The sequence below is a fragment of the Amblyraja radiata genome, chromosome 21 (genome assembly GCF_010909765.2).
Source record: "Amblyraja radiata isolate CabotCenter1 chromosome 21, sAmbRad1.1.pri, whole genome shotgun sequence".
NCBI classification, from domain to species: domain Eukaryota; kingdom Metazoa; phylum Chordata; class Chondrichthyes; order Rajiformes; family Rajidae; genus Amblyraja; species Amblyraja radiata.
The window spans coordinates 15,939,495-15,955,307 of NC_045976.1; the positions used below are offsets into that span (position 1 = coordinate 15,939,495).

At 40.7% G+C, this 15,813-nt stretch overlaps 1 protein-coding gene across 5 annotated transcripts in view; it reads left to right on the forward strand.

The window, feature by feature from the left end:
• LOC116984905 (mucin-2-like) overlaps positions 1-15,813 on the forward strand; it is an 89,361-nt gene that overhangs the window by 39,665 nt on the left and 33,883 nt on the right. For all 5 annotated transcript variants that reach the window (XM_033039298.1, XM_033039293.1, XM_033039294.1 and 2 more), the window contains exons 18-28: positions 743-977; positions 1,061-1,122; positions 1,213-1,304; positions 2,962-3,110; positions 3,202-3,340; positions 3,641-3,745; positions 4,931-5,119; positions 7,622-7,867; positions 10,881-11,037; positions 12,878-13,003; positions 15,403-15,541. In XM_033039298.1, the coding sequence (XP_032895189.1) occupies positions 743-977; positions 1,061-1,122; positions 1,213-1,304; positions 2,962-3,110; positions 3,202-3,340; positions 3,641-3,745; positions 4,931-5,119; positions 7,622-7,867; positions 10,881-11,037; positions 12,878-13,003; positions 15,403-15,541 (1,639 nt within the window). The remainder of the gene's footprint in view (positions 1-742; positions 978-1,060; positions 1,123-1,212; positions 1,305-2,961; positions 3,111-3,201; positions 3,341-3,640; positions 3,746-4,930; positions 5,120-7,621; positions 7,868-10,880; positions 11,038-12,877; positions 13,004-15,402; positions 15,542-15,813) is intronic.

Below are 15,813 nucleotides of genomic sequence, written 5' to 3' on the forward strand. Positions count from 1 at the left end.
CAAGAACGGGGTACTGATTTTGCATGATCAGCCATGCTCATATTGAATGCCGGTGCTGGTTCGAATGGCTCACACCGCTGCTTTGAAGATTGACGCGCATGCGTGCTGGCGGGGTCTTCACCTAATCCCTCGACATAACTCCTCATAAAATGTTCTTATTATTATTTATACATGTGTGGAGAAGGTCTGGTGTGGGGTGTGTCTAATGGAACCATAGATGAATATTGATGAATAGGCTGATCATGACAAAGTGACAAACAACTCTGTCAGGAACAGCTTCCATAAATTTGCTGGCAATTAAAAGTAAACTGACTGAACAGTAATCGGACAAAATGGATTTGGTCTGTTTTTTGTCGATAGGACATGAAGAAAGGTCTCGACCCGAAACGTCACCTATTCCTTTTCTCTAGAGAAACTGTCTGACCCGCTGAGTTAATCCAGCTTTTTGTCCCCCTAACATACTTCCTCATTATCAGAAAGATTTAAAGACATTTTTGAACAACCAGGAACGGTATCAATACGACACTGATCTTCTGCATCAATTGTCACCGTTCACTCAGCCACTTTTTAAATATTATGTAGAGTGAAGAAAATCAGCTGGAATTTGGCATTGGTGGCCAGTTATACCTGTCCTGTTCAAGGTGGATTTTCTGACATGAAACGTCTTTCTGAAGATAATTATGAGTGCTCGATGTGTGGCTTTCATGGGTTCTCAGCTCTACTCTGATTTTTTTTTTTGCAGATACAACCTGTAAGAACAGCCACATTTTTGACAATGAAATGACAACCTGTAACCGGAACTGCAAATTATTAACCAAAACTGATTTCACCTGTGACGTGAAGGATACTCCAGTTTATGGCTGTGGCTGCCCAGAGGGCAAATATATGAATGAAAATGGAGCCTGTGTTAATGCTGAAGACTGCTCTTGTTACTACAAGGGGATTTATATTCAACCTGGAGAGGAAGTTGATGATTGGTAAACATACCTGTTAAAGTCTATTAAAATGTGATTGTGAACCAGATGAAACTAGATAGTTAACTCATTTTTTGTCCCTTCAGCTATTGCCAAGGGGGATCAATTGGTTGCAATCGAGTTACTGAAGCCACGACTACACCCACAGGTAAAATTAGTATCTTTACACGCTGTCATAATCAGAGGCCTGCATCGAAATACCCATGAAATAATTTTCAGTTTTTGTTTAATTCATTAGTATGCACAGGCGAAAAGGAACTTATTCGTTGTTCCCCTACTGAAAATCAGATTCACTGTGGAAAGAAATGCAGTAAGCTGGCATTAAACTGTGTAAGTGATGTCCAATATAACAAGCTGTTCAAATTGTACATTGCATACCTGGAAAGAACTGAACCATAACACAAAATTGTCTATCTCAATTTAAACAAAAATATAATTATAACATAATATAAATCTAATTATAACACAACATAACACAATATCATTGTACAACATATAATTAAACATACCTTCCCAATCAAGATATTGTAAATTATTGGTTACATTACTGTAATATTAATGTGGAGGCTTGGAGTAATGATCAAAGACAGAGGCAGAACATGAACCTCATTTCAGTATTGGTGACAATAAATTGTCACAACATTTGGTCAAAGGTCTAGAAGGAAATCCAATGTACTTCCTGTGATTCCTGACCCACAGAAATGTGAGTGAATCAGTGTAGTCAATCTTTGTCTCACTCCCTTTCAGTCAAGAGTAGATCACAGCACGATATTCCAAATGTGAGTTCATCAAGACACTGCATCATTGCAACAAATCATTCCTCTACTTATGTGTTCTTGCTATGAAAACCAGCATACTATTTGCTTTCTGTAAGAAGGAACTGCAGATGCTGGTTTATACGGAAGATAGACACAAAAATCTGGAGTATCTCACATTATTTAAATTATATACTGTGCTTTTTATTTTTCCCAGTGAAGTTGATAGCCCACACAATATTGTACGTGTCATGTATCTAAATCCTGCTCACTCAGTCTCAGTCATCCTCCTCACAATTCACAATCTAACCCAGCTTAATGTCATTCGCAAACTTCAAAATATTTTATTTTATTCCCTCATCCAAATTATATATGAATAGCAAAAATCCTGTTGGATCCTTCACTTTATCACCCGTCGCCCCAAAAAGTGTTTATTTATTCAATTTCCTTATTTCCTGTCCGTCACTTCCAAAAACTACAATTTTGCATGCTATCCTTTTTTGTCGGACTTTTATAAAACCTTTGAAAATGCAATCACTTTACATCACTGCTTATTCCTTGTCCACCTTACCAATTATATTTTAAAAAAACAGTAGGTTTGTAAAACACTATATCCTTCATAGAAATGTATGTTGACAATGTAATTTGAACATTTTTTGTTGTTGTTTCCTGTTAACTCATCCTCTGTAATAGGCTCTAGACATTTCCCTTCTATTGATGATCAGGTAACGTCTGCAGTTTCTTTTGTTTTCTCTCTCCCCTTTTTAAATGGCAGGATTACAGTTGCCATCCAATTAGCATAACCGACTCCATGATTTATAGAATTCTTGAAAATGCAACTGATGTATCCATTATTACTGTAATTGTTCTTTAACTATTGATGTCTTGACAGTTCAGGAAAATTACCAGTATTCGCCTTCTGTGATACAGAGCCAATGCACTTGTTTCATTGCTCTGCTTTTTTCTCATTCTCTGCAATGAGCCTTCCACTTCTGAGCAATAAATCAAGTGATAGAAGAATTCAGTAGGTCGGGCAGCATCTGCAGAACTAAATGGATAGACAATGTTTTGGATCGGGTTACTTCTTCAGATTTATTTCTAAGCATTGGGGAACTATGTTGCAATTGTGTAATTTTTATAATTTCATATATTCATAGAGCTCTTTTATATCTTTTGACATCGTGACACAAACATTTTGCAGAAATAATTTAAATTTTTCTTTTGCACAACAGCCAAACGAATGTGTACCTGGATGTTTTTGTCCTGAAGGTACAGCTGAGGATGACAGTGGAAATTGCGTTTTGACTGAAAATTGCCCTTGTTTATATGAAGGGAGTAGTTATGCCATAGGAACAGAAATCCAACTTGATTGCAGCCAGTGGTGAGGCCCAGCAAATGTAAAATTGATAAATCTGAAATATTAAAAGGTGCTTGATATAAAGAGAGAAATTTCACTGTTCCTTATATTGCAGCGAATGCCAAGGTGGTTCATGGAGCTGCACTGATAAGCCATGCACAAAGACCTGTCAAGTTTATGGTGAAGGTCATTACATAACATTTGATGATTTTCGATTCACATACGAGGGTAATTGTGAATATATATTTGTTCAGGTAAATTGCAATTACCTATTTTAAGAGAAAATGATTCATATATTTGTATCTAATCTGCTTAACATTAAACAAAGATTTAAACATATAACAATACTCTACCAATATCTAAATGACAACATAGTTCATTTAAAGTTCCTCTTCAACCTGACTATATAATTAATCACATTAATTGTTTACGAGTAAAATTGTTTTGTACATTTTTTTCGTTATATTGATATGCAGATTGGTGTTGATTACTAAACTGTTTACAGGAATATAAACTGCACTCCATTAATTTATTTAAAACAATATTTTATTCAGGACCATTGCAAAGGAGAACGTGGTACATTTCAAGTGCTCATGGAAAATGTTCCTTGCTGTGAAAATGGAGTGACATGTTCAAGAAATATTAAGATTATTTTTGAGGTATCTACTAATTTACAATTATTACTAGCTATATTCTATGGTCCAATTGTGTCTTTATTGCCACATGTGTGAAGTGCTAACACAGTGAAATTATTTTTCATACTAATGGTCCAGTAGAATATTGCCATGCCCCTGATCCATGGTTAGGAAGTTTACATAAATAGTCTAATAAGCCCGCATGCAAGAGGCGCTATGTTTAGGTGTCATTTTCAAAGTCCATGCTCCAGTTCTTATGAGTGGTGCCTTTTCCTGGCAAGTCCCAGGCTGTTGCGGGTCTCCTATCATCTCCTACCTTGGATGCCAAGTCCTTCTCCTCGTCCGTCCCAGGGAGTTCCCCCCACAGGAAATCACAAGGGCCAGACCCCAGTTCCCTCTCCCCTCCTACTGGCCTAGCTCCTCGCCCATCTCATCCATCATTGCTGATTCCTTCCTCCTGGTTTCTGCTGCTACTTTCTTAAAATAACTTAAACATAGAACAGTACAGCACAAGAATAGGCCCTTTGGCCCACAATGTCTGCCAAAGATCCCAAATTAAACTAATCTCCTCTGCCTGCCTGTGATCCATATCCCTCCATTCTTGCATATTGAATGTGACTATCTAAAAACCTCCTAAATGCCACTATAAAATCTGCATCCACCATCACTCTTGGCAAGCGTGTTCTAGGCACACATCAAACTCGGTGTCAAAAAGCATGCCTCACACATCTCCTTTATACTTTGTAACCCTCAACTTAAATCCATGACCTTAAATCTAGTCCTTGAAATTTCAATTCTGAGAAAAAAAGGTTCTGAATATTTACTTTACCTATTCCTCCATTTACTTCTTTTATAGACTTCTATCAGGGTGTTCCCTCAACGTCTAACGTTCCAGATGGGAAAAAAAATCAAATTTGTCCAATCTCTCTGTATAGTTAATACCCTCTAATCCCCACAGAATTCTGGTAAACATTCTCTGCACCCTCTCTAAAGCTTCCTCATCTTTCCTGTAGTGGAGCAAGCAGAACCACACATAATACTCCAACGTCCTATAGAACCGCAACGTGATGCCATGACTCTTAAACTCCATTGTCTGATCTATTAAGGCAAAGATAAAAAATGTTGTCAAAATGCAGATTTTTGATTTTGAATATTAATGATCAATCTCATCATTAACCATTAATTTGCAAGAGTTTATTTGTCTTTTAGGGAAAAGAAATAATTTTGGAAGATGGGAAAGTAAAAGTGTCTGATGAAAATTCTAATTCAAATTGCACAGTTGATGCTTATTCACTTCACACTATTGGGCTTTATTTAAGCCTGACATTTTCCAATGGTATTACTATGATTTGGGACAAGCACACAAGGTTCTCAGTCACACTTGATCAACGCTGGAAGGTGGGTGAGGTTTTGAATTTATGCATTTTGTTTTGTTTGTGAATCTTTTTCCTCAATCCAGACAAATGGAAGTTGAGAATCTGGAAGCTTACAGAAGAGTATAATATGAAGATCGATCAGATAAGTTGTCAGCAATGTGATGCTCTGGAGAAAATGCTTGATTAGATGAGGCTATTTATGACCAAAATAAAAGCATTATTCTCTGAACCAAAACACATCGTAATGGTATTGGCAGAGAAGAAAGATGGAATATCAGCAAATATGCATCAATAATGGATCACATTGGATATGGAAAAGGAAAATGTATGACCAATCACGTAATACAACTTCTGGGTTTTAACCCATTGAGAAAAATAAAATATTAATTTTCCTCATCATTCCTCAATGCCCTATGAATTTCCCTTAGATCATTTACATTTCCAGAGCCATCAATGGAAAAATAATACATCTGGAGAAAATTCAGATGGGTTAGTCTTGGATTAATATTTATGAGTGATAAATTCACACAACTCCTCACATAAGATGTTTATGCAATGCTGAGCCATTTGCAAAGAGTTCAGGGAGATGGCCTACAACTATGTCTTGACCCTAACCAGCTCTGTAATGGTGTGTGGTGTATGAATTTTTATGTTATGTACTTAGCCTGCTTTGTAGCCACTGATCAGAACAGTTGAACATTTGAATAAGACATAGAGTTAAGCATGTTTAAGGATGCATAGAACCAAGGGTTTAAGAATTCTAAACACTAGCTCCTCTCTGAGTACAGAAATTTCTACTCAACTCAATCGTACAGAAATTTCTACTCAACTCAATCGTACAGTGGCTGAACCTTTTCCTGAGGCAGTGGTCCATAAGCCTAACATTCCAACCAAAACATTTAGTCTGTCAAGCTCCCCAATGAGCTTCCAGAGAGAATGTTTCAACTCCGTCCAGATTGCACCCATGGTCAGGATCGAACCTGGGTCTCTGGCACTTCAAGGCAGCAACTCTACTGCTGCACCACTGTGCCTCCCCTGGTCAAAATGTTTTTAATCCATCACCAGTTTTCAGATTCTTTCAGATAAGAGAAAAATAATTGCAGGTTGCTCATGGATAGGATGGTATATTACTACTGGTACCATCTAGTTTAGTCCTGCAAAAATCAAGATGAAAGCATTGTGTTTTTTCCCCCAGTTTTCCAGTTTACTTTCCCAAAGATCTTGCCAGTGGGTCAGCGGTAGAAGTGTTCCCTCGCAGCGCTGGAGACCCAGGTTCAATCCTGACTATGGGTGCTATCTGTGCCGAGTTTGTATGTTCTTCCTGTGACCGTATGCGTTTCCTCCCATATCTCAAAGACATGCGGGTTTGTAGGTTAATTGGCTTCTGTAAATCGCCCTTAGGGTGCAGGATACAAAAGTGGGATAACACGGGTCTAAAATAGGGTGATCTATAGACGCTGTGTACTTGGTGGCCTGAAGGGCCAATTCCACGTTGTATCTCAAAAAGAAAAGATGCTGGAGTGGAGTGGCTGAGGCATTATTGACTGTCCAGACCTGAGGCCAAGAGGTCATTGTTTAAATATAATACCAAATATAAGGCCAGCAGTTTTGTATTCCAGTCCACTCCTGTCCTGCCAACCTCTTTCATGCAGGAGAATTAAAAATCATACAAACTTACGGCACAAAAACATGTCTATTTGGCCCATCTTATCCATGCCGATTATAATGCCCATTTATGCTGATCCCATTTGTTCGTATGATCCTAAACAAGTACCTGTCCAAATACCTTTTAAACATTGTAATTGTGTCTGCTTCCACTCTCTTTGGACAGCTCATTGCAGATATTCACCAGTCTTTGTGTCAAAAACTTACTCCTCAGATCTTCTTTAAATTTCTCCTATTTCACCTTATACTTATGCTCTCTCATTATAGATTTCCCTGCCCTCGAAAAAGATTCCATCTATCTTTCCTATGTCTCTCAATGTTATAAACCTCCACAATGTTATCCTTCAGCCTCCGATGTTAGTCCTCCAAAGTTGTTAGAAAGAATAAGCCCAGCTGATCCAATAGCTCCTTGTAACTGCAGCATTCCATTCCTGGCAATATCCTGGTAAAAGTCTGCACCCCCTACATTATTAGCCTATCCTTCCTCTAGTGTGGAAACCAAAACTATCTGATCTAACCAATGTTATGTACAACTGCAACATGACATGCTAACTATTATCCAAATTGCTCCCAACTGTTATACTCAATTGATCTTCTGCCCTAAACCAGTCATGCTGTGGCCCAGTTCTGATATGTCAGCCGAGGTGAACTAACTTATTTAGTGTGGACCAATGTGGGTATAAAAGTACAACATAATCAAATGTTGTAACATAAATTGTGATATTTGCAGGCTGAAAGCATATATTTCTGAATGGTGGATTATGTCATTTTATTTGTTAGTCTACTTGAACATTGACTATGGAATGCCTGATTAACATCTTCAACAATATTTTTGATTATTTTGGAACTGGTACAATAGGATAAAGTGTGTGGTCTCTGTGGAAACTTCAATGATAACACTGAAGATGATCTTACAACAAGATTTAACTCTCTGGCAAGCAATTCCATTGAGTTTGGGAACAGTTGGAAGTCTACAGATTCCTGCCCAAGTTCAGTAAATCAAACATTCCCCTGTGAAGAAAATCCATTCTGTTCACCATGGGCAACAAAGAAATGTTCCATAGTTACTAATCCAAATGGGGAGTTTCAGCAATGTCACAGTAAGGTAAGACAATATTATAAATCTATTCCGCATGTATATTAATGCATGGGGCCCGACGGGTAAGGCAGATGAGCTTAGGGCCTGGATAGGTACGAGCGACTCGGACCTTGTAGCCATTACTAAAACCTGGTTAAGGGAGGGGTAGAACTGGCAGCTCAATCTTCCGGGGTACAGGAGCTTCAGGAGAGAAAATGGTGAGAGAAAAAGAGGAGGTGGCGTTGCATTGTTGGTTAAGGAGGATGTCACAGCAGTGGTCAGAGGTGAACATTATGGACGGTACGTCCAGTGAGGATATATGGGTGGAGCTGAGGAACAAGAAAGGGATGATCAACCTGTTCGGGGTGTTCTATAGACCGCAGAATAGCCAACGGGAATTAGAAGAACAAATATGCCAGAAGATTGCAGACAGCTGCAGGTCAAATAAGGTTGTTGTAGTCGGGGATTTTAACTAGGTTTAAGATAGTTATGGATAGGGACAAAGAAGGCCCACGTGTTAAAATGCTCAATTGGGGTAAGGCCAACTTTGAGGGTATGAGAGAAGGTCTCGCTCAAGTTGACTGGAGTAGGTTATTTGAGGGGAAAGGAACATCGGCCTAGTGGGATGTTTTTAAAAGTGTGCTGACAAAAGCTCAGGATATGTACGGCCCCGTTAGATTGAAGGGCAAGGTCCTCAATGAGTATTTCTCCTCTGTATTTACTGAGGAGAAAGACAGTAGGACGGAGGAACTAGGGACAGTCAAAGGAAGTGTCTTGATAGTAGTCAGTGATACCGTCGAAGAAGTACTGAAGCTACTATTGTTTATGGAAGGTAGAGAAATCTCCGGGGCTTGATCAGATATATCTGAGGACATTGTGGGAAACCAGAGGGGAAATTGTGGGAGCTCTGCATGAAATTTACCGGTCGTCCTTAAATACAGGAGAGATGCCGGAAGACTGGAGGGTGACAAATGTTGTGCCTCTTTTCAAGAAGGGCTGCAGGGAAAATGCTGGTACCTATAGGCCAGTGAGCTTAATATCTGTAGTTGGAAAGTTACTAGAGAATATTTTGAGGGATAGGTTATACAGGCATTTGGATGGGCAAGGGCTGATTAGTGATAGTCAGCATGGTTTTGTACGTGGGAAGTCGTGTCCAACAAATCTGATTGATTTTTTTGAAGACGAGACCAAAAAGGTCGATGAGGGCAGAGCTGTAGACGTTGTATACATGGATTTCAGTAAGGCATTTGACAAGGTTCCATATGGTAGGCTGCTCTGGAAAGTTAGATCACATGGGATCCATGGAGAGATAGCTGAATGGATGGTAAATTGACTCCATGGTTGGAAGCAGAGGGTGATGGTGGAAGGTTGCTTCTCGGACTGGAGGCCTGTGACGAGTGGTGTGCCTCAGGGTTTGGTGCTGGGCCCGTTACTGTTTGTCATCTACATCAATGATTTGGATTAGAACATAAAGGGCAAGATTAGCAAGTTGGCTGATGACACAAAAGTGGGTGGTTTTGCAGACAGTGAAGATGGTTGTGAAAGATTGCAGCAGGATCTTGATCGATTGACCAGGTGGGCTGAGGAATGGGTGATGGAATTTAATACAGAGAAGTGTGAAGTGTGACAATTTGGGACAAGATAAGGTGGTCAAAATGGCTTTTGGCACATTGGCCTTCATCATTCAGAGTGTAGAATATAGAAGTTGGGAGGTCATATTGCAGTTGTATCAGTCATTGGTGAGACCGCATTTTGAATATTGTGTTCAGTTCTGGTTACCATGTTATAGGAAAGATATTGTCCAGCTTGAAAGGGTTCCGATAAGATTTACTAGGATGTTGCCAGGACTAGAGGATGTGAGCTATAGGGAGAGGTTGAGAAGGCTGAGTCTCTATTCCGTGGAGCGCAGGAGGATGAGGGGTGATCTTATAGAGGTATATAAAATCATGAGAAGAATAGATTGGGTAGATGCACAGAGTTTCTGGCCCAGAGAAGGGGAATCTAGGACCAGAGGACATAGGTTCAACTTGAAGGGGAAAAGATTTAATAGGAATCTGAGGGGTAACTTTTCCACACAAAGGATGGTGGGTGTATGGAACAAGCTGCCAGATGAGATAGTTGAGATTGGGACTATCCCAACATTTAAGAAACAGTTAGACAGGTACATGGATAGGACAGGTTTGGAGGGATATGGACGAAGCGCAGGCGGGTGCGACTAGTGTAGCTGGGATGTGTGGGCAAGTTAGGCCGAAGGGCCTGTTTGCACATTGCATCACTCTATGACTCTATCTCCCCAATTTTAGTGACATGTTTGTAAGAACAATTCTAATTCTATGTGGTAAGGTAAGGATGTTTAGTTTCTGCAAAAGTGCAGTTCAGTATAGAACATAGAACAGTACAGCACAGCAACGGGCCTTTCGGCCGAAAATGTTTATGCCGAACATCATGCATAGATAAACTGATCTCATCTACCAGTACATGATTCATATCCCTCTGTTCGCTGCACTTCTTTGTGCCTCTTAAAAGCCACTTTTGTATCTGCCTTCCAGGTAACCTTTCCTCCTCTCATCTTATAGCTATGTCCGCTAGTGTTGGACATTTCCATCCAGAGAAAAAGGCTCAGACGGTCTATCTATCTAGGCCTCTCATAATAACAATTCTCAAAGTGGTACACACCCGTATATTTTGACATCACTGGAAAGATGTTAGGTGAGAGAAACATTGAAGACTCCCATTTTTCACATTTGTGCTTTGAGGTAGCTGTCAGGAACCACTTGGCTAGCCAATCACTATTCTCAGGTCTCACCACTTTCTCTTCTTGAAATTGCTGTGAATCCTGGGACTGCAGTAGACACACTAGCAAAATGAATACTGCATTGCCCTGTTCTACGCAAATCATTTTATTTTGTGCCTAGACGAATACACATTTTTTAAATGCTGTTGTTGACATTTAAAATAAACATTTTGCTTGCTTAAATGAAGGATACTGTCCTTTTCTTCCACGTGCTGATTTGATTTCTGACTCCTGTCATTTTAACAGGTTGACCCTAACCCATACTATGAAGCTTGTCTCCAAGAAGCTTGTGCTTGCGATAAAGAGGGGAAGTACCTGGGTTTCTGTACTGCTGTAGCAGTATATGCAGAGGCTTGTAATAAAGCTGGTGTTTGTATTCGCTGGAGAACTCCTGAACGATGTCGTAAGTCCTAATTATTAGTTTTACAGAAATGAGTATCTGCCTTACACGTGCTAGAGCTTCAGCCACTCCTGCCTCCCCATGTTCAGCTACCACCTATCTCCTCCCTTACTCCCTCTTTTCCGCTCTTCTTCTTTTCTACCTCCATATTTGTACACAATTTTACTAGACAGGCTTTGATAGTTCCTTTCTCCTCACTAGCAATTTCTTTCGTCACTTGTTCCTTTGCTGCTCTATTTGTTCTGAGGTCCCCCCACTCATTAGCTATCTTCCCCTTTCATTTCAAATGGTTCTATCTGTCCCTGCACACAGTCTTGTTTCTGTCCAGCACACATTCCCAGGAACTACTGACAAAGTAGCCCATTCACACCGTCCTTGTGTGTAATCTCATCACCCCTCAAGGCTGCCGGCAGCAGCCTTCTGAGAATGGAAGCTGCAAAATGGTTAGTTAAGGCAAAATGATTCGTTAAAGCAATACATCAATACCAAATATCAGTCTAGTCCGCAACACAACCACATCAAATGATGAAAGTTGAAAATGATATATCTTAAATATAAGTTGTACTCACGAAAGGGCACTAGCCTATGAGAGTGAACGGGTGAACAACGCACAAAATAAATAGGAAATAAACCCTGTGGTATAAAATCATTATTGATTCAACATCAAGATCTAAATAAATACCAGACGGATAAGAGCCAATACACCTAAACGGACAAAATTTACAATGATCACACATACTGAGCCCAAGTTATTGTCTAAGTAGTGTAGGGAACTTAGTACCTCGCACACGAGGTGTGTTGAACCTTGGAAAATGCACTCTTCAGAATAAGATAATTAGCCTTTACTGTGTTTCCCCCTATACAAGGGGGCGCCATCTTGGGGCACGGCTGCCTAGCCAGCAGCTGTCTGTCTTTTTCACTCTTTTCCTTAATTTTTAGTGAGTTTTGTGTTTTGTTTTTAGGAGGTCTAGACTTTTTTATGTGGGGGGGAAGGGGGAAAGGGGGGGGAAGGGGGAAACTACTTTCTAGGTTCCTACCTGGTCGGAGAGGCAGCTTTTCTCTGGGCTGCACCGTCGACCCGTCCTCGCAGCCTACCAGCGGGCTTGGAGTGGCGTTTTCCTGTGGGACCGCCCGGCACCTTCGGCTTTGGTGGCGGCACAGCGCTGGAGCGCTACCGCGGAGCGGAGCGGGCGATGCCTTGCCTGGGTCGCCACGCTGGAGCTCCGGTGAGCTGAGACCGCCGAGAATAACATTGCGGAGCTGCGGGTCTGTGGAGCGGGCAGCTGCGGGTGGCGGCGCTGTCTTTAACATCGGGAGCCTGGGATCTCTCGATGAGATCGCCAGTGGTGGAGCTTCAACCGTCGCGGCCTTGTCGGCTTCGGATGCCGCGGTCTCCGGTAAGGAAGCGGCCGTTCCAGGTGTCCCAAGCCGCTGTGAGGACTCTCCCGACGCCGGAGCAACAGCACCCGGCGAGAACGGCCTGGAACATCGGGCCTCCGTAGAGGCAACTGTGCAGGCCTCAATAGGCCCGACTATGGGTGAACTGGGGTTGGGGACTGGACATTGTGCCTTTTCTCATAATGGAAACCATTGTGGGGGGGATGTTTTTATGTTAAAGATTCTTATTGTTCCATTTCCAAGATGGCTGCCGGAAGGGAGAGTGAACGCTGGAGCGATTAGCTGCCGCTGCTCTCTCTTTGAATTGTGTATTGTTGATGTCTTTACTATTTTTTAAATTTATTTTTTTGTTGTTATTTTTTGTTTTGTTTCATTCCGCTTACATGTTTTGTAATCTGTTTACTAAATTTTGTAAGGTGCCAACTCTTTTCATTTTATATTGCAGCTGTTTACTGTGACTATTATAATGACGACAATGAATGTAGCTGGCACTACAAGCCATGTGGAACATTGACAGCTAAAACATGTTCAAATCATACAATTAAAAAAAAGCTCTCTGCGGTTATTGAAGGTGGGTTTATTTCACAATTTTACCATAACTGGGCTATGCTGTTGGATTTTTGATGATGTATGTTTATGTTGATTTTAAAGGGGTAAGAAGTGCTTTTTCTGTTTAGTTTAATTTAGAGATGCATAGAAAATAGGTGCAGGAGGAGGCCATTCGGCCCTTCGAGCCAGCACCGTAGATACAACGTGGAAAAAAGGCCCTTCAGCACCCATACACTGGTACTATCCTACAAACTATGGACAATTTACAGAAACCAATTCACCTACAAACTTGCATGTCTTTGGAATGTGGGTGCAAACCAGAGAAAACCCGTGCAGTCAAAAGGAGAACGTACAAACTCTGTACAGACAGCACTCATAGTCAGGATCAATCCAGGATTGTAAGGCAGACCCCCCAACTTATGCGCCACTGTGCTATGTTTTATTTACTGCTAATATTTGAGTGCTGAGTTACACAAGCAACGAGCCAAGATTCAATATTTTGTTAAGCAGTGGCACATGTTCAGATCAGCATGGAGAGGAGATGGAGAACAACATTGATTTCAATCTATGTGCATTTGTATACTGTAAGATTATTCATGGTTTTTGCTCATGATTTATGTTGTTTCATTCATGTCTGGAAATGTTGGTGAAACTGAGTAGTTGTAATTTCCTGATACATATTTAAGTTAATGTGGAAAATAGACCGACATTTAAACCAGAATGGTGTAGGGGAGACAGGCGTCTCTTTTTCCTGAAGCAGTTAAACATTATTAAAGGGCAGCACAGTGGTGCAGCAGTAGAGTTGCTGCCTTACAGCACCAGAGACCCGGGTTTGTTCCTGACTACTGGTGCTGTCTGTACAGAGTTTGTACGTTCTCCCCATGACCACATGGGTTTCCTTCGCTTGTTCCGGTTTCCACCCACACTCCAAAGACATACAGGTTTGTAGTTTAATAGGCTTCGGTAAAATTGTAAATTGTCCCCAGTGTGTAGGATAGTGCTTGTGTTTAAGAAGGAACTGCAGATGCTGGAAAATCGAAGGTAGACAAAAATGCTGGAGAAACTCAGTGGGTGAAACTCACCTGCTGAGTTTCTCCAGCAGAATTGTGCTAATGTAGGGATTGATCGCTGGTCGGAGCAGACTCGGTGGGTTGAAGGGCCTGTTTCCATGTGGTATCTCAGAAGTCTAAAGTCTAAAACAAAATCCATGAAAGAAAGATTGGGACAGAATTATTGTTAACCACTCAGAAGTCAGAATAAATCTAAAAATCTGCTCATCTGATCCCTAATTCTTGAGTAATTGGGTATCATCATTGGATATCTTTTGCCCACTATCCTGAAGACACAAACTTCTACAAGTTTCTTAGTTCTTAAGCTGAAATATCTGCTCTTTGAGCTTCCATCCAGTCAACCTGGCATATCTAGTGGGCCATTTAGTGACAATTAGTAAAAAAAAAACAATGTGAGACAAAAGGATAAAGTAGAAGTAATTTAATTTTGATTGTCTGAGCTACCTGCTTGAACCACTGCAATCTTGCTGATGAAGCTACTGCTGCAGTGCTGTTTAATAACGACTTCCAAGATTTAGATCAAGTGATAACGATGTACTACCATCACAAGTTAGATTGTTATGTAACTAGGAGGAATCCTACTGATGGTGGCGTTACCATGTGACTTCTGACTTTATCCTTCTTCAATGTAAATCTTGTAGTTTTGAGTGATGCTGTCAGAATAACCTAGACAGCAAACGACAGTGCAATGTATTGATGATACAAACTACCGCCACTCTGTCAGTGGGGGAGGGAATGCCTGTGCCATTGAAACAGGCTGCATTGTTCGGGATATTGTTGGAGTTGGTGGAAAAGCCTGGGAATCAGAATGTGAGTTGATGGCCACAGGATACCTAGCCTCTGTTGTGCATTTGTGACTGGTCCAGTTGAGTTTCAGGTTTCACCTCGAGAAAGCACTTCAGGAAGTGACCTGGAGTTCAGACCCCAGTCAGCATTAACGTGTTCAGTGTCACCCCCAGGTCTATCACGCCAGTCGGCTCCTGTTTTTTCTTATTTTCCTCTTTCTCATCAAGCTTATCAGACTCTGTACAGATCTCTAATAAACTAAGGATGTTTTCCTCCTTACACCCTTGCACTCTTTTCCCTGTGTTTTCTCTGTAGCAGCATAACTGTTTAGTTTCTCTCTATTTGCACCACCTGTTGTAATTATGTATAGAACGGTCGGCCTGGATTGAATGCTAAGCAATGTTTTTCACAGTACACATGACAGTAATAAACCAATACCAGAATGTTGAAGATGTGTCAGCTCCGCCACTAAATTATAAGTGATGAAACCATGAACTAATGTATTGATGATATGATAATAAATCTTAATACCTCATCCTAATTTTACATTTTTTCTATTGATTAGGCTGCTATCCAAAGTGCCCAGAGGCGGCTCCTTATTTGGATGAAAATCTCATGAAATGTGTCCGTCTCCATCAGTGCACCTGCCTTTACAATGGGCAAATATATAATGCAAATGAAAACATAATTGGCTGCGGAAACTGGTAAAGTGCTTTACCAGTTTATAATCTGTAATTAAAATATTTATGTTTGTTTGGAAGTTCTTCTTCTTATCGAGTCCACACACAAGCGCTTCTTGTGCTTCTTGTGCGTGTTGGTGGAAAGATTGGTGAAAACAGGGCCGCAACGTGAACGCTCTTTCCTTGAACCCTGTTGGGAAGTTAAAAAGAAGGGATCAAATGTACAACATAGTAACGAAGCAGAAATTAAGGCAATTGAAATTTTTTATTCCAGAGACTGGTTAGAATGTGAAACA